The following is a 25,008-nucleotide window of genomic DNA, read 5'->3' on the forward strand; positions in this document are numbered from 1 at the left end:
GACTTCTACGTTCTGACTGGTTGATTGGCCCAACTGCGTCATAGCTCATTACCATAAAGTTGCCTTGATTTCAACTCTCCTTGACGCTCTCAACGGCCAAGTTGCGCTGCGCTGCGCTGCTCCTAACCGGCGGTGTGAACGCACAGTTAGTGTGTTTTATAGTTTTATTAGTAGGAATCATATTATTATTATCTTATCAGTATTTTAAATAAGTTTATTTATTTTTTTTTTTTTACAGAAACACTGAATGACCAAAAAAGCACCACCAACAGTCCAGTTAAAATGTTATTTTGAGCATCACTGAAAGAGAAAATGTCAGTATTTCATTGAGACTTGAGATTAAATAAACTACCTAAATATTGTAGATCTTGTAGTATTAATTTTCACATGCAGTTACACATTGTCGGTTAAAAACAAGAAAGTGGCTGGTAAAAACATTGAGTGGCTGGTAGATTTTGAAATCAACCAATACACAGTGGCCGGTTGACGAAAAAGTTAATTTCCATCCCTGGTTGACGCAACAGAACATGTCTATCCTGGTAAGGCTCAACTGCCTGACCATTATCACAGATTTTTAGAAAAAACTGCGGTGGCAAAGCAGACCAGGCCAGACAGATATGCCGTCCATGTACATCTATAGCCTGAAATGGGCTTCATCAGCTTTCATAAATGTGGACTGACACGGCACATATTAGTGTCTGTGGAAATGTCCAGAGCGCCACGATACATAAAAGCCGCCTTTGGATGCTTTGAAAGCTCTGTTCTATTTTTTTTCTATCACCAGTACAGCCAGGGCAAGAATTTGCAGTTAGGCAAAACAGATCAGGCTTTTTGGGTCATCTAGTTTTGACAATATTTTCTATCTCAACATGTGAAGCTATAGCAGTGGCTGATAATAGACAGACATATTGGGAAGAAAAAGAGATTCTGAGACTTCAGTGAATCAGACTGTCACCTCCCTGCTTTTTGGTTCAAAGTGATGATTTCATTAGCAGGGCTGCTGTAAGACTCTTCTGTAGATCAAGGAATGTGAAACCAGGGCAGGGAGCACAAGTGCTCCTTTACTGCTGGAAATCCATTCTAAATATAAATGACCCATCATGAAATTGCAGTTTCAGGAGTAGTTTGGGTTCTGCTGGTCGTCTGACTGCCTTTTCACTCCGGGAGCTCTGTTGTTTCTCTGGAATGCATCTGTAAACCTCATTGAATCCTTCATTCTCAATAGCCGAAGGACAGTCAAGTGGATTGTGGAGAGTCTTTCTCACAGGTTTATTGCTACAGGCCCTGAAAGCATTTTCTTTGAAAGTTCAGAGACAGACCAGTGCACTTCATCAGATCCAAGACATTGATTTGTTTGTTTCAGCCCTCATCCACAAAATACACCGGGTGTATGCATGGATCCAGTATAGTCTATCATAACACTCACATTACCATACTCAGACACTAATAGCTTTCAAAATATATTGTAGCTATTAGAGTATTGATCTGGCCAAAAACAACATTGTTTTTTACTTATGATGTTCATAAGACAGTTTGACCCACAGTTTCATGATTAAAATAAATATATAAATAATAAAAAATGTTTTTTTAATAACCCTCTAAAATTTACATACATACTTTTGGCAGATGATTTTATCTGAGGAAATGTACATGTGTACTGTATATGAAGACATACATTTTTATTATTTCAAGTTTGCTAATTTTGCTGGGTCCATGATTTTGGTATTGCTAACACTAAGCTTCATATACATATATATAATTAAAAACAAAGTTATTTTTGTTAAGAAAAAAAAAGGTTTAAAACAAGTTGTAAAATATAGTTCGTTTTGTTCTCATGTTTTTGTTATAATGTGTAAGAAGTAGTAAGGTTTACTGTTTTTACCTGAATTATTGTTATTATTTATTAGCATAGTGTTTTATCTAGTGAATTGTAGTGTGAAATGCAACACAAATGAGCCTCCAAAAGAGTACATATGAAGTGTATAAGATAGAAAAAGACTGTTCTCACAGTGGTTTGGCAACACACTTTCCTTTATTTAAAAATAGTAGGATTTTAAGAATGCAATTTAGTGCACCACCTAATATATTTATAGTGCTTTACATGTAGCAAAATACTCCACAGGACAAATCTGGGTTCACGAGATATCTGATAGCTGCCACTCACCAGGACACTACATTAACACGTCACTCGAGAGCTTTCCTTTCTACAGCTTGTATATGCAGCTTACCGGTGGTGGTTAGGATGGCAGTAGAAAAATACAGATATGACAGTGATTATAGAACTCAGTTACTATTTAGATCCTTTTTTACACCAAGAAGAAAAACTTAATGGATCATTTTAACGGGAGGAAATTAATTCAACAATTCAATTAGTTGCGCTGTGGGCATTTAGACTTATAGCTTTCATGTCCCTTTAAAAGTATCAGAATTCAGTACCAACAAATGCCAATATTTCATTCAGATCTACCACTTTAAGTTCTTTTAATTAATAGGTACAAAAAGAAAAATTAAACATCAAAACACAATTAATGGGTACAAACTTAGTTGCCATGACTTGGAAAAAAAAAATCCCAAAATATACAAAAAGATGGCATGGGTGTGCAAGCTTTTAGATGTTCTGGAGATATGAATTTTGCTGGGCCATCTCCAAAATGATAGAAATATAGAGACCTTTCATTTCTGATAATGGGCAATTCCTTAAGATTGGGCAATTGACTTCTACTTTATAATTGCTAGAAACTATAATGTGAATTTGTATGTGCTGCATGATAGTATCTACAGATGAAAACTCAACATAAATTAATTTTAAACAGATTAGGAAAGGCAAAAACATTTAGAAAATAATTAAAGGTTTATAATGCAAAATCTCATTAATCTATGCTTAGCAAAACCTTCAAATCAATATGTGACAAAATGTGTGATACAAAACGATGACATACAACAATGAACAATGCACAAAAAGAACAAATAAAAATGAAATTCCAACCCTTGTGTTGCAGCATCAAGCACTGAGATTCTCTCGCACCTTTAGATATTTGACAGGCTTATTTAGACAGTTAGCAAAAAGCAATATCTTTGTTGCATATTAAACAAACATGCCCAGATGTCATACACATTTGCAATGGTTTATGAGATGATCCATAGTGAAATGTTTACATGCATTAAGCTTGACACAAATGCATTGCAAAACAGAAAATTGCTAATGCCAAACTGATGTTGGTTGTTCAACATGACACTCAACATCTGATAATTTCAGATTTAAATACACTATATAGTCTATAAAAGTGGAAAAATATAATGGAAAAATGGGTATTGTATATACATTAGTATATACTTTTTGAAAAATACGAATAACAGTAAGAGACGGATTTAAGTACATCTTTCAAAAAATGTAAAACACTGGAACAAGGACCAAAGATCTTTCCAAACTCTTAAACCTTGGACACATGGGATTAGTTCACAGGATGCAATTTTGCGGCCAAAATGTTTAAATCGGTCAGATTAGAGGGTTGGGACACATCATTGAAGTTCATTGATGGTGGAGTTAGAGACCGTACACGGAGCAGAAACCTTCTCAGAGCTAGTACTGACGAACTCCACAGTGTTCTTGAAGCAAAAATGGATTTGAAGCCAGACCACCAGGCGTAACACACACACACACACACAAACATTTTCATTTATGATGGTAATAATGTTGGAGACAGGCTTGCATATTAGAAACAATAGCTTGCATTGTTTCTGTTTGTTAGCGATGGTGAACATTCAGAATTAATTGAAAAATGCTGTAGATTTCAGGCAACAACAAATCCATTTTAACAACAAATCCATTAAAGCCACCATGAAACACTCTTTAACCAACATTAATTGAACATTTTTACTATTGGTAAAATGTAAGAATGACAGCATAACCTAATGTAGTAAGCTAAACTGGGGTTCTTGTATAAATGCAATCATTTAACAATATATAAATACACCTGTGTGTATATATGTAAAGAAAAAACATAAATAACAGAATGAATTAATTATACATGTATGTTTAGTTGGCTAATGTAAGACTGGGGGAAGAAAAGGTCAAATAGTAAAAAGGGTCCATTTTGGCTTCATGCTGTCTTTAAATGCTTGCAGGCAAGAGTGTGAATGAATTGAGTCTGCAGTCTCTCAGTCTTTTACTTTTTCTACTTTTGTAAGAACCACAGGTGACTCTTATAGCAGCAGCGTTCAGGGACAGAGTTCCTACACTCAACCAGAGCAGAAGCACTCTTTCCCCTCTATTTCAACACAGGGTGAACACAGGTTAGAAGTAGCTGTCGCTTCTGGTCCCAACTGTTTCTTAATATAAAGCACTTTTTTCTGAAATACAGTAAACAGAGATTGTGTGTCAGTGAGTGTTTGATGGGATAAGAGGTGTTATTATTTTTCTTGAGTGCTCTATTACGTCCCTCTCGGTCACACATAAGCAACGCGCACACGCCGAGCTCTTAAGGGATGGCAAGGAGTCTCAGTGACAGTCTGGATTGGAGACCATCAGATGACCCCACTCTGGCTGTCTCTCAGCCATCATCACGCCTCATCTATTGCTAAGTGACTTTAAACCCCTAAAAACCATCTGCTGGTAAACACTCTCACTCAAAACTTCCTCGTCAAGATGCATTTCCTTTGAAGGAAGTCCCTTTAGGCTGTGTGATACAGAAGCATTATCACCTCATTCAGCAGGAATGTAACCGTTACAGCCTAATGCTTACTAAAAAAAAACGAAAAGACAGATGGAGGCAGAAAAGAGCAGAGAGACACAGAAAAACAGCACAGGCTATAAAGCTGAGGTGTGCCGAAACAGAAACACTGCAGACGCTCTTTCTTAAGATGAGTTATGGCTTGTGGATTGTGGTCTACTATAACTTACACTATACCTGTGCTTGTGTTTGGTTCTGCTCTGCTCTGCTGTACTGTATGAGATTTAACTGTAATACTTGACTTATATCTTGCAATGAAGCAGCACTGACAATTTTTACAGATCTGTTGGGTTGGCATTAGTGCTAGATTCCCTGCTAAGGATACTTTAAAGAAACAGTTCAGTCAAAAAGAACATTTCTGTCACCTCATGTCCCTCTGTACCCTGTGATTTTCTTCCGTAGGACACAAAAGGACAACAGACCCCCAATTTAAGTCATCATCTAGCCCACATGTAATATATCCCCACAGAACTTGTCGAAAAGGTCCGATCCGGCTGCAGAATTAGAACGCCTGTCAATCACAAAGTTCTATAAATGACCTTCTTGCAGCTCAGAACGTTTACATATTAAAAGTAAGATACTAAAAAAGTAACCTAAAACCTGATGAAATACTGATTTAGTCACCAAGTTTAAATATGCACATGCCCAAATGAGAGCTGGTGGAGGGTTTCCTGTTGCGAAGCAAGCAAGGACGTTTTGAAATGAAGAAAACTACAGAAAACTTGAAATATAATGTAGAGCACCAATCAGAATCATATTCCTTATTACATAATTTTTTCCCTCCTTTAAAAGTTTGAAAGCATCAAGTCTGCTTTCGTTGTACAGCAAAGAGCAAAATTCTTCAAACTATTTCAAACTAAGAAAGTGCTACAGATTTGATTTGATTTGCAGAGTGCATTGATTTTCCAAAATCATAAACGTTACTGTCCTGGGGAGATGTGCAAACATGAACTAGGTGGAATCTGTATCATTAGGCTTTGTCTTGATGTTTTTTAGGGTACAGACTTGAAATCAATGAACAGAACGTGAGGAAATTGTCAAACTCACAAACCTCTGCCTCTTACACATGCCGGGTTTACTTACTTTTGTAACCTTCCACCTTCTTCTATAAAAACTTTCAGTAGCAGTTTGGTTAAAATGACCTTTTAGTGGTTAACAAAGAGGATGTTTTTGCATGTATGTGCACGACTGGCTAATTAGACCATCTGTATAAGGTAAAACAGTCCCTGTTTGATGAATTATACTGACATTAGATTGTGATGGTTCTCATTAGTGTGAAACTTTCAGCACATTTTGATGCGTCCACAAACCACAAACCTTTAAACATAAGAAAAGGCTTGATTACCAACACACTCAGACATAGGCAAATTCCTGGTCATACCTTGCTTAACTCTTTGTACAGGTTTCTTCCAATTCTTAGGTGCACAAAAATGACAATAATGGGGTTGGGGTCACATAAGTCACATATAAAAACAAACAAAGTCGTCTTGAGCCAAAATGACAGTTTTCTGTCTTGTACAAAACCGCATCATGCTAAAATGAAACTGTTTGTCATTTACACTGTAGATGGAGGTGATGCTTTTCAAATTCTTCCCATCCTGAAGGTTTTCAGTCTGATGTCTTCTCGTCTTTCTCTATGTCGGGTGGAAGGATTTTCATATTAGTAAAGCCACACAGTTTGTTGTCAATATTCTCCTTCCTGCAAACGTTAGTTCAAGCGTAAAATAAAGGTTCTAGAGGAGATGAAGCAAGTCAGAGGCCTCATGGGGAGGATGCTGGCCAAGAGTCGGTCCTCTCGTTCCTCTCTGTCCCCGGGTCTCTTTGGCAGATAAGCAGATGAGGGAAAAGAGAAAGACCATGACTGAAGTCTATACAGGAGGGTAAGGTATAAGCTGGGGAATTAATGGGAAGAGGGTTGGCCAGTGGGGAAAGTTAGATACAAGTGGAGGAGCTCTCCCCCAAAGTCTGTCCCATAATGCACCAGGGCTCCTCCCTTGAGAAACGGTCTTGTTAAGCATCATACTTCTTCCCGCTTCTGTGGATCTGATGGAACAGTGTCATGGAAAAGGCCATTCCTAGGAGCTGGAACAACAAAATCCATATGTAAGGGTTAGTGTGAAACACACACACTATATGTCAGCAAACACAGACGGCCTGGATTAATGAAGACAAAACGTTGGACATATTTCTGATAAAGCACTATAGGAAAAATTATGGCTTGGTCAGTTGGCATATGCCTTTAATCACCTGCTGATAAAAAAGGTGCGACTAGACCACAATGAGACCTGCTGCTAAAAAGCAGCTTTCTTCATTGATGCGAGTGCAAATATGGAAAAAAAATCATAAATGTATTTAATTATTTAATTTTTTAAAAAATGTTTTAATGCATTAGATATTAAATAGAATTTTCATTCAAATCTTTTATTTTTATTATCATGTGCCAGATCAAGTTGCACGTGAATCACTCATACCTTCCTTTAATTTAATTTTTTATTATATGTATAGCCATTGGCCAGTTATATATATGCAGCCATTAGCCAGTTTATTTCAGTTCATTTTCTACTGTTCAGGTGATTTAGTTCAGCATGTAGAGGTGGCAGCAATCAGGTCACATACTTCCAATGCTGCACACATCAGCCGAGCAGCTGCCAATGGATAGCTTTTTCCAGGTATTGCAGACCGTTTTTGTAAAATTGACCTCATTTTGTAAAAAAAGGAGGTTTGGTGATGTGAAGCACAGTCACGGAGGTAAACTGAACTGTGTTGAAAATATACTGACTCTTTGAAGTTCATTTTTAGATCCATCCCGATACATCAAAAGCACAGCGGTGGTCGACATTCCACACTCATTATCTTAAAGCTGCAGAACCTGCAGTTTTTATCACATGAGCAAGAAGCCCCATCAGACTCCGTGTGTGAATTAAATCAGATTCTCTCACATCTTTGAGCTTTAATGGTATTGCATTGGTGCTTCTTTACACTGTCAATTCCCAAAGAAATTGAACTGTAAATCTTGGCAGACTCTCACACAATCTAGGCCCCTAGCAATGTCTGAAAAACCAAAGTCGAAACCCACAGGGAAAAGAATCCTTCCAGAATCCATGGGTTCTTAAGAGAAAGAACTACAGCACATTAACAAACACTAGTATTATGAAGATTTCTGGACCTTGTAACATGTTTATACTGTGGTATTTGAAGTTTTACACCATGCACACTACTATTCAAATCTCCGGGGTTTGTACAATTTTTTTATATATATATATATTTTATGTTTTAAATAGAGGTCTTGTAATAACCAAGGCTGCATTTACTTAAAATAAGTTAAAATAACTTTTCTATTTTAATATATTTTCAAAAGCCATTTATTCCTTTGATGTCATTTCATTGTAACTTTCATTAACTTTTGAACCAGATTTTAATTCATGGAACATGAATGTTAATCTAAAATTAAAATGGAATATATCAAAGTACCATGGTACTTAGAGGCTTGTTCAAATACCTAACTATTGCATCAGCAGTACCCACTTATAATTAAAAATGACTAAACACTTACAGAGCACACAGTTAAGTAACTAAAAACCAGATTATGGCTGGCTTTTACTGGATGAAATGCAAGTAAATCGCTTGTGATTTTGCTCCAGCTCAGCCGATGAGGAGGATTATATAGCAAGTGTTTACATGCCTGCGGTCACCTCTTGGTCCATACTGAGAAATATACTTAGTAAACACCCTGTGCACTATTATCCTCAGCAAACTGCAGGTAATTACTGACAACCGTCTTAGAAGAACTCCTAGATTAATCGAGAGTTCATTTTGGCTAATCCATCATTCCCCACTTTTTACCACAATATTTCTGCTCTGTGATAAACATCAGTAAACCTGATTTGGAATTTGACAACCTTTGAAAATGTTAAGAGATACTCTCAAATTCAGTCTGCTAACTTTAAAAGTGACAAAGTAGCAAACATGACAAAATATATATTGTAACTACTGTTGAAGCATGGACTATATTTAACATGTCTCTGCCTAGTTTCTAGAAAAAACTAAAATAAAATCTGCCTGACGTTAATGCAAAGCATCTCCTCAGTATGTACACATTAGACCAGGCTGCACTGATAATCAAATGCACTGAATCCATGGGTTTTCTAGGGCTATAACGACCTGCTGCAAGACATCATGTGGGGCCGACAGGTTCACTTTCTGTGTATTTGTGTATCAGCAAGCCATAATGAGCGGTTCACTTTTCCTCTCCTGGGCTTACTGTGGCGCTCCACACATGCGCTTCACTGTTTCAGGAGAACCAGACGAGACAGGCGCACTCATTATCACCACTGCATTTGACACACTGAGTGATGGCAAAACACACCAGCAGACACAATCTTACCTGAACTACCAAGATACACATGCCGATGGTTCCGAGTAGGTGCTTATTATCATCAAGCCACTCTTCAACCTTCTCGTAACATCCCTGGAAGACAGGAAAAGTCACAAGATGTGATTCACCTTCACTAATACGGACTGTGAATGGTTAATTTCTAATTTGCTAGTAGTTCATTGTGATCAAGGAAAAATTAGCTGAAGTCCAGCAGCATTGGAATTGGTTTTGAGCACATGCTTGAGCGAGCGAGTGACTGCTGTGGCTGCATTTTCAGTGCACAAAAAAAAAAAAAAACTGGGGGAAAAAAGCACATTCAGCAATATACTGTTTTTGGTTATGTGAGAAAAAAAAAAGAAGAAAAGAAAAGAAAACAGTGGGCTGCTTTTCACACTTGCAAAACTCTGTGCAAACAGCCTCATGTCAAATTATTTGAATAATTTCTATTATTCTGTAAACTCAAAAGCAATTTAAGACCTTTTGTTAGCTAGCTGCTTAACTGCTGGGGGAGAAGATAAATGTGACAATTAAACGGCTTGTGCTTTCAGACGAACTTGACTACGAATGCGTCCTTTTGTAATTCCCTTACCTAGAAGACCACACAAAAAGAAATCTCAAAATTTATTCGAAAGTTTCTCTCGTGGCAGCTTCAAGTATGCTTCATTCTGCTTTAATGAAAGATGCTTTTGAAAAGAACATTGAGAATTCACAAAATGGAAATGTCTCATCCGCAAACACTCCATTAGTACCTCTGTGCTAACTAAAAGCTTCAGATAAAGACTGTGTGACAGTTTGACATCTAACATCAGCTGCTGATGTACAGCTCTGTCAATGGCACAAAATATTCCCTCAAGAGACCATAGCCCTCTCTACAATCTAATTTAAATATTCAGTACATTAAAATGAGTGTTCGTACGTTAAATCAGCTCCCATAGGGAAGACAAATGCATCCGGCGTCCAAAAGTGAGCAGAAATAGATCAAGATACATGACTCTGGCACTTTACAGATGCACTTAGAGCTCCTACCAACAGAGATGTCTTAAATCCATGACTTTTACTGCCTTTCACTTATTAATAATATCTCTTTCCAAGGACAGAAATGAGAGGAAAAGAAAAAGAAATCCTCTCGTTTATTACCTCCTGTTTTTTTCTTTGATTCCGTCTCGAATTAGAAATGTTCTTTAAAGAATGTAAGAGCAACAATTCAAAAGCATTCAAAATGTTCATGATTAAATTGAAGGTCATGCATTTGAAATGCAGTATATGTATAGTTCACTGCACACGTCAATGTGATTAAAGGTCTAGGGGATTATGGCAACATTATCACTGGCTGAAGTGCAGGCGTCCACTCACCCGTGTCCAGAACATGTTGGTGGAGTTGCGGCCACACTCCTGATAATGCTCTTGACAGCAGCGGTCGGGCACCACCTTTTCTTTCAGAGCCTCGTGCCAATCTGTGTAACCCGTCACGCCACAACACTTCCACTGTCGTGCAGAGGGACAATGGTACTTTTTACTTTTTATGATGATATTATTTTAATAAAAACCACACTAGCTTCAGTTCCAGATATGAGTGTGTGAAAGTATTTTCACGATTCTCAACATATTCAGAATTTCACAAAGAGTACCTCGGCTTGGATGATATTCCAGGCATTTCTCAGTCCAATGTTGTTGTCTGCATTGTAGAGAGCAAGACCATCTTTCAGGTCCTGCTTTGCATTCTCACTGACCTGTGAAGAACGATAAGTTAATTCATAGGCAATAACAATCTTGAGAGTACCAAAATTTCAGCCAGACCACCAAAACTACATTTTGACAAATAGATTTGACAATTTAATAATAAAAAAAGCAAATCAACAATAATTTCATTACTTTTTGGTTATATATATATATATATATATATATATATATATATATATATATATATATATATATATATATATATATATATATATATATATATATAGACACTAGGGGTGTAACGATACGCGTATTCGTATTGAACCGTTCGGTACGACGCTTTCGGTTCGGTACGCGGTACGCATTATGTATACCGAACGGTTCGTTGGAGTAATTCATTATATTTGAAAAAAAAAAAAAAGAGAGAGAAAGAAATATAATGATATGCGTTCAACAAGGTAGCCCAATAACCCAAACAACGTAACAAGCAACGCCCCTGACACTCCCGAAGAAGAAAAAAACACCATCTTATATGTTTATGTTAGGCTACTCAGCAGGCGCTCGCTCACTCAGTACGCGCTGAAGGCTCGTTGCAAAATAGCCAATGCGTTTAACAGACTAGAAATGAGAAGATCCCCCAATAACCAACAGGTCTGGTGTTTGGGTGCACTTTGGATTCCCTTTAAGCTATAATGGTGATGGCAAGAGAGTGGTGGATAAAAAAAACAACGGTATGTCGCATCTGCAACATGACAGGGTACACCAGCGGGATTACAAAAAAAAAAAAAAAAAAAAAAAACAGCGGGAATATCTGGGATATATGCGTCAGTACTATCTGGGAAAAGACGAAAAAAAGGAGAAACATGCACGCAGCAAACTATCCCTGCAGCATTTAGACACTATAGCTTACAGGGAATCCAACCCAAACACCAGACCTGTTGGTTATTTTAGGATCTTATATTTCTGGTCTGTTAAATGCATTCGACATTTTGCAATGAGCCTTCAGCGCGTGCTGAGTGAGCGAGCGCCTTAGGGGCCGTTCACATATCGTGCCTAAAAACGCATGGAAAACGCTAAGCGCGTCTTTCTCCTGAGGCGTCTGTCTTTGCTAAGCAACAATGACGTGCTCTCTCCATGAGACGCGGAAATTTCAGCGAAGGATAAATGGATTTGCAGCTCTAAAAATCGCTTGCAGTAGCTCTGCTACTGAATTTATTTCAAAATTGCAATCCATATACAACTATGATCAGCTGTTCCTTCATCTTGGCTGAGCTCTCAACGTTGTTACGGGAAAGGATGAAGCTGATTGGTTGGTTCTTGTCACATGACCCGCGGTGCGCTTGCGGCATTCTGAAAAGTTGAGATGTTTTTACATTTTGCTGTATCTAAAACGTATCGAACCGAACCGAACCGAACCGTGACATCAGTGTATCGTATCGAACCGAACCGTGAATTTTGTGAACCGTTACACCCCTAATAGACACACACACACACACACACATACACACAGATGAATATGTTTAACTGAATAACACTCACACAACTGCCAAAATTCAATTAATTCTATATGTATATATGTATTAATTCAAGTAGTTTGGATAACTACAAGTAAATATGTATAAATATTATCATTGCAAATAGTGAAAAAACAATATGTTTGTCCTAAGAGAAATGTACCTAATTGTCTATCCTAATAAGCATCCTCTGTTCAGTCAATACCTGCCATTGGGTTCTTGACTACTACAGTACAGTCAAATTCTTAAAATTAACATCATTCATCGACTGCTACAGTGAGTAGAGTGTTAAAAAGCACGCTATCGTTGACGCTGGAGGACAACATACTTCTATACGCCACGCTGGAATCACTATCATTTCCCCCTCGGCTAGGGTAGATAAATATTTTGCTGGCAGTTTTAATGAGGTGTACGATCTCACATTAGTGGTTCAGTGCACTCTGGCCCAGAGCGACGGAAGTGCAGGGTGATTAGAGTTTGACAGAGCAGCGGTCCTGATACACTAGATTAACATCATTTCACCCTGAAACACCATATCCTGGAATTTCAGGCATGTTTCAGTGAAATATAGTCTCTCACACAGACCTATAAATAAGATACGTAGAGATAATATCTGCACCTACAGCTTTAACATTATGATTTATTGCCACGCTCCATATTGCGGTGGTATTTATTGTATTAACACAACATTCACTGTTTGCTCACATCTGAAAAACTCAGAACTCCTGAAGAAAATGTGACTGGTTCTCATATATGATGCTATGATATTGTGGATTGTTGACAGGACATTGCTTACTAGAAATTTACAAAATATCTTCATGGAACAATGTGACCCTGGACCACAAAACCAGTGAAGTCGCTGGAGTATATTTTTAGCAATAGCCAAAAAAAACTTTGTATGGGCCAAAATTATAGTTTTTTTCTTTTATGCAAAAAATTATTAGGATATTAAGTTAAGATAATGTTCCATGAAGATATTTTGTAAATTTCCTACCATAAATATATCTAAACTTAATTTTTGTTTAGTAATATGCAATGCCAAGAATTCATCTGGATAACTTTAAAGGCGATTTTCTCAGTATTCTGATTTTCTTGTACCCTCAGATTCCAGATTTTCAAATAGTTTTATCTTGGCCAAATATTGTCTGATCCTAATAAACCATACATCAATGGAAAGTTTATTTATTCAGCATTTTGAAAAAAATGACACTTAAGACAAGGTAAGGCAAGTCTACTTTTTTTTTTTTTTTTTAGAAATGTAATAACACAACTTTCCTTAATAAGCCATACGATTATAGGTTTCAATCATGTCCCATGAAACATAGCTGGTTAAAATAAAACACATTTTAGATAAAAGTGACTTGTAAATGCATAAATGTAAAGATGCAGGGCGAGGTAGAAGTATGAGTAATAGTAATGCTTGCCTTAGAAAACAGCGCTTATTATATAACAAATCGAAATATTCATGCTGTGAAATTCTTTGAATCCTGAAGGAAATTAATTAATGAGGAGTATAAAATTTTTATTCAGATAATCTTTCAAATATATGTGGAAATTGCTCTAAAATGTCCTCTGGAGACCCCCATTATCTGAAATGTTTTTTTAGATTCTTTCCAGTCATGCCATGATGAAATAAATTCAGCCAATGATGCAGAACAGCAGCAATAAGTCAAGACAAGATATTAAAAAACTGGTAGAAAGCATAGGTCTCTCTCGCTGGAGAGTGCACTCATTAGTGCCAGATATTTATTTTAGCTGCTACGCTGTGTGAGTAGCCACAATTCAGAATGAAGAGAATAAATCGAAAGGTAAAATAAATCACCATCATCCTTCTTTATGGAAAAATCTTGAGCACTCCGAGTCTCATTATACAAGAATACATAAAAGCACACTCTCAGCTGCATATAGGTTCACTGTGACATCACTCCTTTCAAAACCTGCTTGGAACACATGATGATCAGAACTGTCTGGTAATGGCTATTCTTTCATTACCAGACAGTTCTCGCACACGAGAATCCCATATCCCACAAGGTCCAATTACAACTAGGCTCAGACTTACAATAAATTCTTAATCAGCTTGTGCCTGAAAAAGTCATGCAATTCTGTTCATCCTGTTCAAAAAGAAAAATAGCATGACTAATGGAGGAATGTTACATGTCTGATTAAACCTCCCTAATGCCATGAGTTGAGTAGGATTCCTATAAAACTGCATTTTATATTTAGACAAAAAAAAAATAATTTCAGGTCATAAAAACATAAATATAATGCTTAATAAATACTTAAAAGGTTTGTGCTCACTAAGATTTTTTTTTAGAGAAATTAATGCTTTTGTTCAGCAACAATCCATTATATTAATCATTATATTACTGTTCCTGTAGCTCAATTGGTAGAGCATTGCATTATCAAGCACAAGGTGGTGGGTTCGATTCCCCGGGAACACATGATAGGTAAAAATAGATAGCCTGAATGCACTGTAAGTCGCTTTGGATAAAAGCGTCTGCTAAATGCATAATTTTAATTTAATAAAAAAAAAAGACATTTAAATTGTTGTACTTTTTATCATTAACACATACACTTTTCATATAAAAGCTGTTCTTTTGAAACGTATATTCAATAATAATTATGAGACAAAATAAGACTGTTTCTGCAAAGATTTCAAGCAGCCTTTGGTTTTCAACATTGATGAAAATGTTTCTTGAGTAACAGATCAGCACAGTAGAATGATTTCTGAAGGATCATGTGACACTGAAGACTGGAGTAATGATGCTAAAAATGCAGATATCTTCCATCACAGGAATAAATGACATTGTAAATATATTGAAATAGAAAGTTTACAATAACATTTTCACAATATTACTGCTTTTACTGTATTTTCAATCAAATAAATGCAGCACTCATGAGCATAAGTGACATCTTTCTGATCCAAACAGTTGAATGATATGGAGTTAAGCAATGAGAAAAAACATCTTTACCTCTGGCAAAGTTATTGAAAGTCATAGTTGAAATGCAACAGTTGTGTCAAATAATCTAGTAATCTTTCTTTTCATTCAAAATCCCACAACCTGGTCTAGTGGAGCACTCTGAAACAACTTTGTTTTCTGACAACAAAAGGGAAGCTGTCCTGTCCTCAGAGGCGAGATCTATCTGCAATGATAAATATCTTGTCACTGAAATGAAATGTATTGGTAAGGTGGTTCTCTTTTCATATTCTGCTCCAGTCACCATCTTGCAAGCCCTAAGAGACGAGCTATGCTAATGAAACATACTGTTAGAAGCATCATATTATGCAGAAAGTTAATTAGTTCTTCTCCCAGACATTGAGTTCATGGGAAGAGCGCCAGTGTGAATGAAAGGTTACTGTAAAGAAGTTCAGACAGGACTCTCAATCTGAATCAAGATGGAGGAACTGCAGCCCAATTTTTTAGCAGGACCATATCTTTTTTGGGGACATGAAGAGAATAAACTGCCGCACATCTGGAGCCAAATTAATGGTTCAACGGTTTGAAACATACAACTTCTTAATTAGCTGGAAGTGGTGTAGAAAGAGTTTTCACTCAGAAATTGCTACATTTCAATTCTGAAGTAGAAGGAAGGAAATAGTATTTGTAAAACCAGTGTACCATTCCCTTTAAATCCACTATTACAGTATCTACTATACTAGCTCTCAAAAAGTGAATGGAGCATATGTTTCCCATGGCCTGTGGCTGCTTGTTGCTGATGCACAGCTCATTAGGAGTTTGTATACCTGGCCTTTGGTTGTGTTTAAATAATGTCTGTCCAGTTGGATACAGTCTCGTGAATGCATGATCTAAAACCATTTCAGCCAACGCAAGCATCTGGATCGTGTGAATGAAATAGTAGCTCTTGGTGTTTGATTTGTAATCATTCCTCCCATAAGTTTCCTGTGTTCTCAAGCAACATGTGAATGTAAAGATGTTAGTGTCTGTTTGGGAATGTGCTGGGTTTGACCTTAAGGTGGGATGTTAAGATGTATCTAATAAATGACATCATCTATACCAACAATTCTCGGGGGGTGAACTGGAAGCGGAAATGAGAGTGAATGGTGAAAAAGAAAGCAAACTGTGTGCTTTTCTTCAAGTCTCAAGCGTGTGTGTTTGTGTCTCCAGAGTGTGGACAGGATTACAGGTTTGTCATATTGTTGCCCTGGGGGCTTGGGTTTGTGGAGATGTGTCAGCACAATGTGTGTGTGTGTTGAGGAAAGCCTGCTGTTTAGTAAAGAGTAGAGGAAGATGAAGTCAGACAGAAGATTCATCCATCACCCCTGCCTATGTCTACCAACAATATTTTGAGCAATTTACAGTCTGTAAACACACAACCCTAAATCCTAACTTAAAGGGATAGTTCAATTTACAAATGAAAAGTTTTGTTTATTTGCTGAAGTCATTTCTCTACTACATGTTTTTTCAGTGGAACTCGATAGGTGAATTCAGACTAAATTAGACAAATTAAGTTATTATTCATTGATTAGCTCTCCTTGTAGGTGTTTATGAAAGAAGTGAGTTTTTAGCCACTCTTTTGAATTATATGTAGAGGTCCATGAGGACAGTCGAGCTTCAAAACTTCAAAAAACAAAATTAGTGCATATGACACTATATTGCATGTCTTCTGAAGTCATACAAAATCTTGATGTGATGAACAAACCCAAAATTAAGCAAACTTATCTCTCCTAATAGGAATTTTAAGTTAGATTCTGATTTGTTCATTAAATCAAACTCAAATTCCAACTCAGGTTCAACTCACTGAATCAGTGATTTCTTGTAGTAACAGTTAACAGCCACAGCTTATCAGCAAACAATGACTAAAGACTTGGTATAAATGTGCAAATCATTGTCAACCTATGGTATTTTTGTATCCTTTTGCATGCTCTTTTATATGTATTTTGCATGAAAAGAAAGACCAATACATAATTTAAAATTCCTCTATGCTGGAAGAAAAAAAAATTAATATGGGTTTTAACAACATGAGGCGAAGTCAGTGATAAAATTTTTATTTTAGCATGAACTATCCCTTTAACAACCATTTCCATATTGGAAATAATGTTCCATTAAGACACATAAGAGCCTCCCGACATAAGTGCCTGTCATGGGATGGTAATTTCCAGCCCAGATGATGGGCCAGACTCTTGATCAGCAAGGGAAAGTCTGGCTATGCTGTGAGCTGGCAAGATACACGCAGCTTGGTCCTACTGTCATGCCGTCAGGTGCTTTGAAACCTGGCCCGAAGTCCTCAGAACCCTGGCTGTATGCCTCACCTGTTCAGGCAGTTTACAACACACATTTGCTGCTTAAGCTCATGAAGTGGAAAATGGCTGTTTATATAGTCAAGTCTGACGTGAATCATTTTAACACTGGCACATTCATTGTTGATTTGTTTAAAGCAAGTAAATTGGTTTAATTCAGAGCTAAAAGCAGCAAGTAAACAAGCAACCGCAATAATGCTGCCACATGAGATCACAAGCTTTACTCTCCCAGAATCACCTGGTAAATAACAGAAAAACAATGGGGACCAGTGTTTTGTTCGACTTAATTATAATACGAGTTTGGGGACCTTTAAAAGGACTTGGAGTTTTACTTTGAATCCCTCTGAATCCATTCTCTGTACAAGTGGGTCGCTACTCATTTTTAGAGCAACCCTAATTGTGTCACTTTTACCTATGTAATGGCACAGCATTAGAGGCTAGAAACTGTGAGTCATCTACAGTTTAAATCGTAGCTACAGCTAAGGAAGCGAAAGTGCATGGTAATGCTCTTGATCTGTCTCTGTAAGACTATCCGAAAAATCACGCTACTGTGCTTCCCCCCTTTCAAACCAGCTAATATGGCTTCATTTGGCCGCCGTCCTGCGGCACACGCACAGGAATGAGGTCATGAGCGTAAAGACGGATGCTCTAATCTGGTGCCTAGCCTTCGCCATCTGCTGCAGTCAGATGGTAGGTCACTGCAGGACCCACGTGTGTGCTTTAATCCACAGTGTTTTACGTATGCTCAGTGAGGTGGAGATGTTTCACCAACATATCTGCAGGAGGGAAGCTTCTTGCTGAGTTAAAGACTGAGGATGGCACAAAACATCACAACTGAATCTTTAGATCTCACATTATGAAGCTGTAACAAATTAATTAGAATTGTGTAAATCTGACATTTAACAAATTACTTTTTTTTTGTGGCATATTTATACATCGTATTAAATATATAGTATCAATTTATAGATGTAAGCTTTATTCCAGTCTTCATTGTCACATGACCCTTTAGAAATCATCCTAATATGTTGATTTTGTGCTCAAGAAACAATTATTTTTTTTAGCTGTATTTTTTTTATTATAAAATTACAGCCTCAAGTTTTCCAGATATAATAAATTCTAAAATTTCACAAAAAATAAAATAAATAAATAATAATAAAAAAAAAAAAAAAAAAAATATATATATATATATATATATATATATATATATATATATATATAAATAAAAAATAAATTCTAACTCTATATAATATACTGCCCAGTACTACCTGAGCAAAGTGCTTGGCTTAACTTTGTGGTTTGTATTGAAAAAGTGCTTTCATATGTTGCCAGTATGACTTTTTTTTTTCTCAGATGTGATAATGGATGCCTTGTGATTTGGAGATCAAATAACGGAGTCAATTAAACATTCCTCTGATCACTCAAGCCATTCTGAGTGACGGCAGTACCCCTCCCGCCCAGTTCATTCAGTAGAGACGTGCTCACAGCCCTGTGCGGTTGATACAAATCTCTGTATCTCATCTTCACTCACTCCTCTCAGAGGTATCTCCCTCATCACATTGTGTTAAAGGTCACAGAGGTATCTTATATCGGTAGTACGAACAACATCAATACATGGCTGGGGGTCTCAGAGTGGTCTTTAAAGACTAATACTTGTTGGATACACTGCTTTCAGCCTGGCTTTCGTCATATGAAGGTACAACCTTGAGTCTGTACACAATATCATGATGGTAAAAAGTGTGTGTCAAACCATATAGACAGGAGCAAGCTAAGAATTTTGTATGCTTGAAAAAAATGTGGAATTCATCTTGCCGCCAAAACACAGTCTCGGTTTGTGGTCGATGGCTGAGTGTAAGTTTCACACTCCGATTAGACAACCAGGCAGTTCTCGTACCTAGGAGATAGGCAGATCTTAATCTCTAAATGGATTTTGGGTAAATGAATTACTTTAGCTTCCACAGAGAGCGTGGCAAGCGGAGTGAATAATGAACCACCCAGAAATACTTGACGGGATTTAACACCTCCTAGCATCCTGTCGTACATTTGGGAAGCGCCCTTGAGAAGAAGACTGTGCAGTGCACACTCAGAAGCATCTGTTTGGTGACACTCACGAATTCATCAAAGAGGAAACAGGACCTCTGCATGCTCTGGGTGGGTAGTAATCCACCAGGATCTGCATGGTGTCAAAAGGTCATACTGCCCTGTTTTAGACATTCCAGTAGGTACAGTATCACTTCCAGTTGTGTGCGTGTGCAGTGCCCCGAAGGCCATGAGAAAGAGTCTCAACGCTGAGGCAGGTGGAAGGATTGACCATGAAAGAGCTCAGCACCAATTACTTGGTGACAACTGGCCAGGATTAGGCCTTGTTGTGTGAGGTAACCTCTGGCCTTTGAGTGTTAGCCTGGTGATGAAAACTCTTAACCTGCACTTCCCAAGACAAGAGAGGCGGCTGTTCTTTAAAGAGCTCGCTGACCGGATTAAACTGAGGAAATGGGACAAGCATTCGACAGTTTATACCTGGGTTTCCATCCACACAGTTTAAGACTTATTTTATGGGGATACCACATAAAAAATGGTTGACAGAAAACAAAAATGTGCATAAAAAACGTTTGCTTGAGGTGGATAATTTTTGTTATGCAAGAATACATGCATATAAACTACAATGTAATACGTTACCAAATCAATAATTGATGTGAAAAGGGATCTGGATTAATGAGATTTCATGTAGACTTGGCTGCAAAGTGAAATGCTATTTCATGCATACTGAGTTTTTTATACTGTTAAAGAGTTGGATTCCCATGCTAAACAAGGACAAAGTTTTCGAAAAACTTTGTTCCAAAAATACCTCTTCCGGTTTGTCACAAGTTTCGGAAAGTTTTTTTAGAGTATGGCTCTGTGTGACGTTACATGGAGCGGAATTTCCTTATATGGGTCCTAGGGCACGATTGCCGGAAGAGCGCGCGCGCGCTCCCATATAGCAGAGCAGAGACATTCACTGACCAGAGCAAGAGCGAAATTTCACAAAAGGAGTGTGTTTTTGGTTGCCAGGGCAAGACAACCCTGCACAGATTACCAAAAAAAAAAAAAAAAACGGAGTTGTGCAAGTGTTTTTGTTTGTTCCCTGCATTTCGAAGATGCTTGTTTTACAAACAAGGCCCAGTTTGATGCTGGATTTGCACATCGTTTATTTCTTAAGGATAATGCAGTCCCAACGAAAAAGGGTCACGATTGTGTGTTGGAACCGCAGGCGGTGAGTAAAACTGCTTCAAATATCTCTGTGTTGTTAACTTAGCTATCGGCGCATAAGCACATCAAGTAAACAACATGCGATGTTGTCATCAAACTGCACTTTCCACGTGTACAGCTTAAAAAAAAAAAAAAAAACTTAGTAATTTTCCAAAACCGCTAAGCTAATATATACAGTTTCAGTACATACCACATAGAGACGCCTTTGCTGATGCTGCTCTTGTTAAATGTCAGCCTCTGGATCGGATTTTGGATCATAAATAAACGGCTGAATCTGACTGTTAGCCATGGTTTGTTTTGGATGTTTTTTTCCTCACGGTCATGTCACAGCTTCCAAACGCTCTCAACGTAAAAGCCTACTCGCGCTCGTGATTCTTTAACTCCGCCCACACGTCACGCCTCTAGGCGCTCGTGTTTTTCCGGGAAAAATCGGTACAGACTATCTTTCTCTTATAAATATAATAAAACTAAAGACTTTTTGGAATTATGAAGGATGCAGTACTACTCTATAGGTACTCAAGATTAACAGGATATTGAGTGAAAACGAGCATTTCACCCCCCCTTTAATGATTTACATCATGATTGTTAGGAAAAGGTGCAATTCTATTGGATTTTTCTATCCATTTTTACCCTCCATGAAAAAACAAAGCCAAAGAATTTGCCACCAATTAGAGATTAGATAGTGGGATTTGTATGGAAATACAGTAAAATCACTTGCACAATTTAAAACTGGCAATCAGGCTTACCTTATCAGAGTAGACGAAGAAAAGAATGAGCAAAATCAGCTCAGCCAGCAGAATAATCAACAAGACGATGAAGAACTGCAGAAAGAAAATACACAAAAAAGAAAGTGAATTATATGACACAGAGAGAAAGACAAAGTGGAAGACTTGTCTGAACGAATTATCTCAGCTACACTCCCCCTCTGCCTCTCATTCTATTTCACTTCTTCACCTAAATATTTACACAGCCTTCCACACAGCATGTGCCTATCAGCCAGTAAACATTATTTCACTGAGTGCTCAGTACATTTTCCAGTCATCTCCTGATGACCATTCCTGTCAAAGTCCATCTCAAACACAGATTTGGGCCGTCTGAAAGCCTTTGAGACACTTGTTTATTGAACCTCGACAATGACAGGTTCACAAAATAAGTTCTCTTCTACCATTAGAGGAGGGTGAGAGTGATTGTGTTGACTACGTGTGGCCTCGCCAGCCGCTGAATGACAATATGTGTACATGTCTGCTCTGCCACCACTTTACTCACTGGTTGGTTAATGTGGGGTACATAAATAGAGCAAAGTTGAAGGAATGGATGTGAAGACTGCAAAAGCTTTGAAGGTTCTTCCTTCCTAGACCTCTGGGGGAAGAGCGCGCTACACCACATCCAGAAACATCAGGTTGGCTGCTTAGATCTCATGAAAACCCTTCTCTGATGTCTCCCTATCCATCAGAGCCAGGGACACGGTGTACACAGGCCTATATATTAGTGAAATGTAAAGGTCAGGCCATTCCAATTTACACCGCTCCTATCTAAAAGGCATTTTAGGAACCGCAGGAACTGGAAATTGACATTAAAAATTAATAAGGAGGGATGGTGATCCAAACATCTCTTCCTTCACTGAACTGAAGGTAATGCATATTATTTCATTACAATAATAAATCAAAACGATGCTTGTTTGAAAGATATGACAAGTCCACAAGCGTACAGCACAGTATTTAATAATCATTTACCAGAATAAAACAATATGATGTGACGGATGCATACGTTCACTCCTGTATATGAAGGATAAAGTAGGCGAGTGACAACCTTTTTCAATAAGACTGTGTTTAACACCATCAGCTGAATGACTGGTGCTGGTGGAGGAGAGGAAGTAAAAATGGGTGTAAAATCAAAGCTCGATTGGCAGTCAAAGGGGGGAAAATAGAGAGGCATGTGGTTTAACTCTAGCTCTGAACCAAAACCCTTGAGTGCAATGAAAAGACTAATTTTGCAATGCAGATAATTAGCAAACCTCTCTGGTAACAGTTTACTTTAAGCCTGTATGTATAATGCATTATAAAAAGATATCCATAAGGCCACTTCCTATCCTGACGGGGCTTATTTTGGGATAATGACTGGCCAGCTGTACATTATCCCACTTTTTAAACAGCTACTCACTAAATAAATAAACGAAAAGACATGAAATGTTAATTTGGCTGAAATTATTGTTTTATGTGAGAAGTAAGAGACTGCAGACCAATATGTGAGCCATGAAACTAGCACAGTGATGTAGGAAACTGTAAATGTCCTGGGAAAACAGTAGAATTTTAAAAATAGTTGCACATTGTGTACAGTGTTGCAATCGACCAATCAGAATAAAGTATTTCAGAGAGTTGTGTAAATAATACTTTATATTTTGTATATTTAATTTAAATCATTTTTAAATAAATGCATGAAAAGTAATATAAAACATGTACTTGGTTATACCTTTAAATAGTATCATGACATGTAGTGCTACTTGTAGATGATTCTGTCTGACCAATCAGTGATCTGCAGTGTTCATCAATCACATTTTTGGAGTGTAAACATTTACATTTATGCATTTAGCAGTCGCTTTTTTCCCAAAGAGACTTTTAAGGCTATACTTTTTCTTTCTTTTTATCAGTATTCCCAGTTCCCTGGGAATTGAACCAACAACCTTCTGCGCTGCTAACACAATACTCTACCAATGAGCAACAGGAACACACGTAAAAGTATGTAGGTGTGGCATAACTTACGCTCAGAAGCAGGCACTTGTTTTCCTTGATGGCGCCGAGGCAACCGAGGAAGCCCGTCACCATGACGATGGCGCCTATGGCGATGACCATGTTGGCAGCGGAGAGAGAAGGGAAGGAGGGGGAGAAGGTGGCGAAGCTGCCCTGAGACACAGACAGCCAGATTCCGACTCCCAGCAGCCCACAGCCACACAACTGCAGAGAGAAGCAACAGATTATGAGATATTGATGCATTCTGGAACATCGATTCAGAGCGAAAGCTGCTTGGAAAAACAACATTTATAATGCACCACAAATACTAACTGCATTATAGCTGTCCATTGCATGTAGAAGTAACCCAAGAAGCATGATGTGCTCTCTGTAAAGTCTGCAGAGGCCCAATGGAAAATAAGTTAAAGAGAATCAGCTAATAGTACAGCTGATTTTGATGATTTGTCATGCCACTAGGTTCCTCTAGGGGGCACAAACACCCTGCCATCTTGGACCCTCGAGTGCCACACCATGATTTTGATAAAACACAGACGACTGACCATTGACATTTGTGTGCAGACACAGAGTCCAGCTGCGTGACTGCGGTGACGAATCTGTAATGCTTATAGGAGCTTCTGATTGACAACGCTGAGAGGAGAGCCTGTTTTCCCCATCAATCTGTGATAAGAGCACAAAATGATGCCTGCAGAGATGACAAGAAGCGGCTGACATTTCCTTCGCTGTTATTGGAATACCCAAAGCAATCCCCTTGTGAATAAGTAATCAAACCCAGCACTGATAAATTGACGGGCACCATGCGGAAAATCAAAAACCATCACGAGTGTCTTCCCCGTGTGAACGCTGTTGTCGCTGAAGCATGAGCATGTTCGACAACCACCCGAAGGCGTAATGGTGATAAAAGCAAACCAGACAGTCGCATTATCGATTTTTGGGTTTAAAAATTATTAATCGCTTTTACATGCGCTGTCAAGCATAAATAGGCAGTTTACTGAACTGTCTGACAATGCCTTCAAGACTGAAGCAGCAAGCTTGAAGACAGAAACTGAGTGAAACTAATTCATTCAGTCATGGTGGTTGAAATTATCAGCACGCTCTTCTGCCGAGTACCTTTCCCACCACGAGTGAGATAAAGAACATTGTGAGAGATACAGAGGCTGTGTGTATCTCACGCTTGGCAGGTTAAATGTGGGCGCTGATGCTCTGTTTGGTGAGGGAGCACTTTAGCCCGAGGGTGAGGGCCGTTTTTAATGCCCTGGGAGGTGAGAAATGGCTCTGTGCTAATGTAACATGTAGAACTTGATGTATCAATGTCCATGTTGTGAAGCAGCAAGCTGTCCAGTAACCTGAGCGAAAGGAGCCTCCGTAAACCTCAGTCAGAGCAGATTACTTGTTTAATCTGACACAAATGAAAACAAGGATGTGAGGGATATCCTTTCACATAATATGTTATGGTTCACTT

General features: G+C 38.0%; 1 protein-coding gene across 5 annotated transcripts in view; it reads right to left on the minus strand.

Moving 5' to 3' along the window:
- Positions 1–2,013: 2,013 nt before the first annotated feature.
- Positions 2,014–25,008, minus strand: part of LOC127934660 (tetraspanin-9) — a 185,909-nt gene continuing 162,914 nt past the window's right edge. For 4 of the 5 annotated variants that reach the window (XM_052532180.1, XM_052532183.1, XM_052532182.1 and 1 more), the window contains 6 exons: positions 23,562–23,753; positions 21,549–21,623; positions 10,734–10,835; positions 10,459–10,590; positions 9,115–9,198; positions 2,014–6,812 (listed from right to left, as the gene is read on the minus strand). In XM_052532180.1, coding sequence (XP_052388140.1) covers positions 6,741–6,812; positions 9,115–9,198; positions 10,459–10,590; positions 10,734–10,835; positions 21,549–21,623; positions 23,562–23,753 — 657 coding nt within the window. In that variant the 3' untranslated portion in view covers positions 2,014–6,740. Of the gene's footprint in view, positions 6,813–9,114; positions 9,199–10,458; positions 10,591–10,733; positions 10,836–17,291; positions 17,572–21,548; positions 21,624–23,561; positions 23,754–25,008 lie in introns of those variants that run through there. The other variant, XM_052532185.1, reaches the window with a different exon arrangement.

This window comes from Carassius gibelio, chromosome A18 (genome assembly GCF_023724105.1).
Source record: "Carassius gibelio isolate Cgi1373 ecotype wild population from Czech Republic chromosome A18, carGib1.2-hapl.c, whole genome shotgun sequence".
Lineage (NCBI taxonomy): Eukaryota > Metazoa > Chordata > Actinopteri > Cypriniformes > Cyprinidae > Carassius > Carassius gibelio.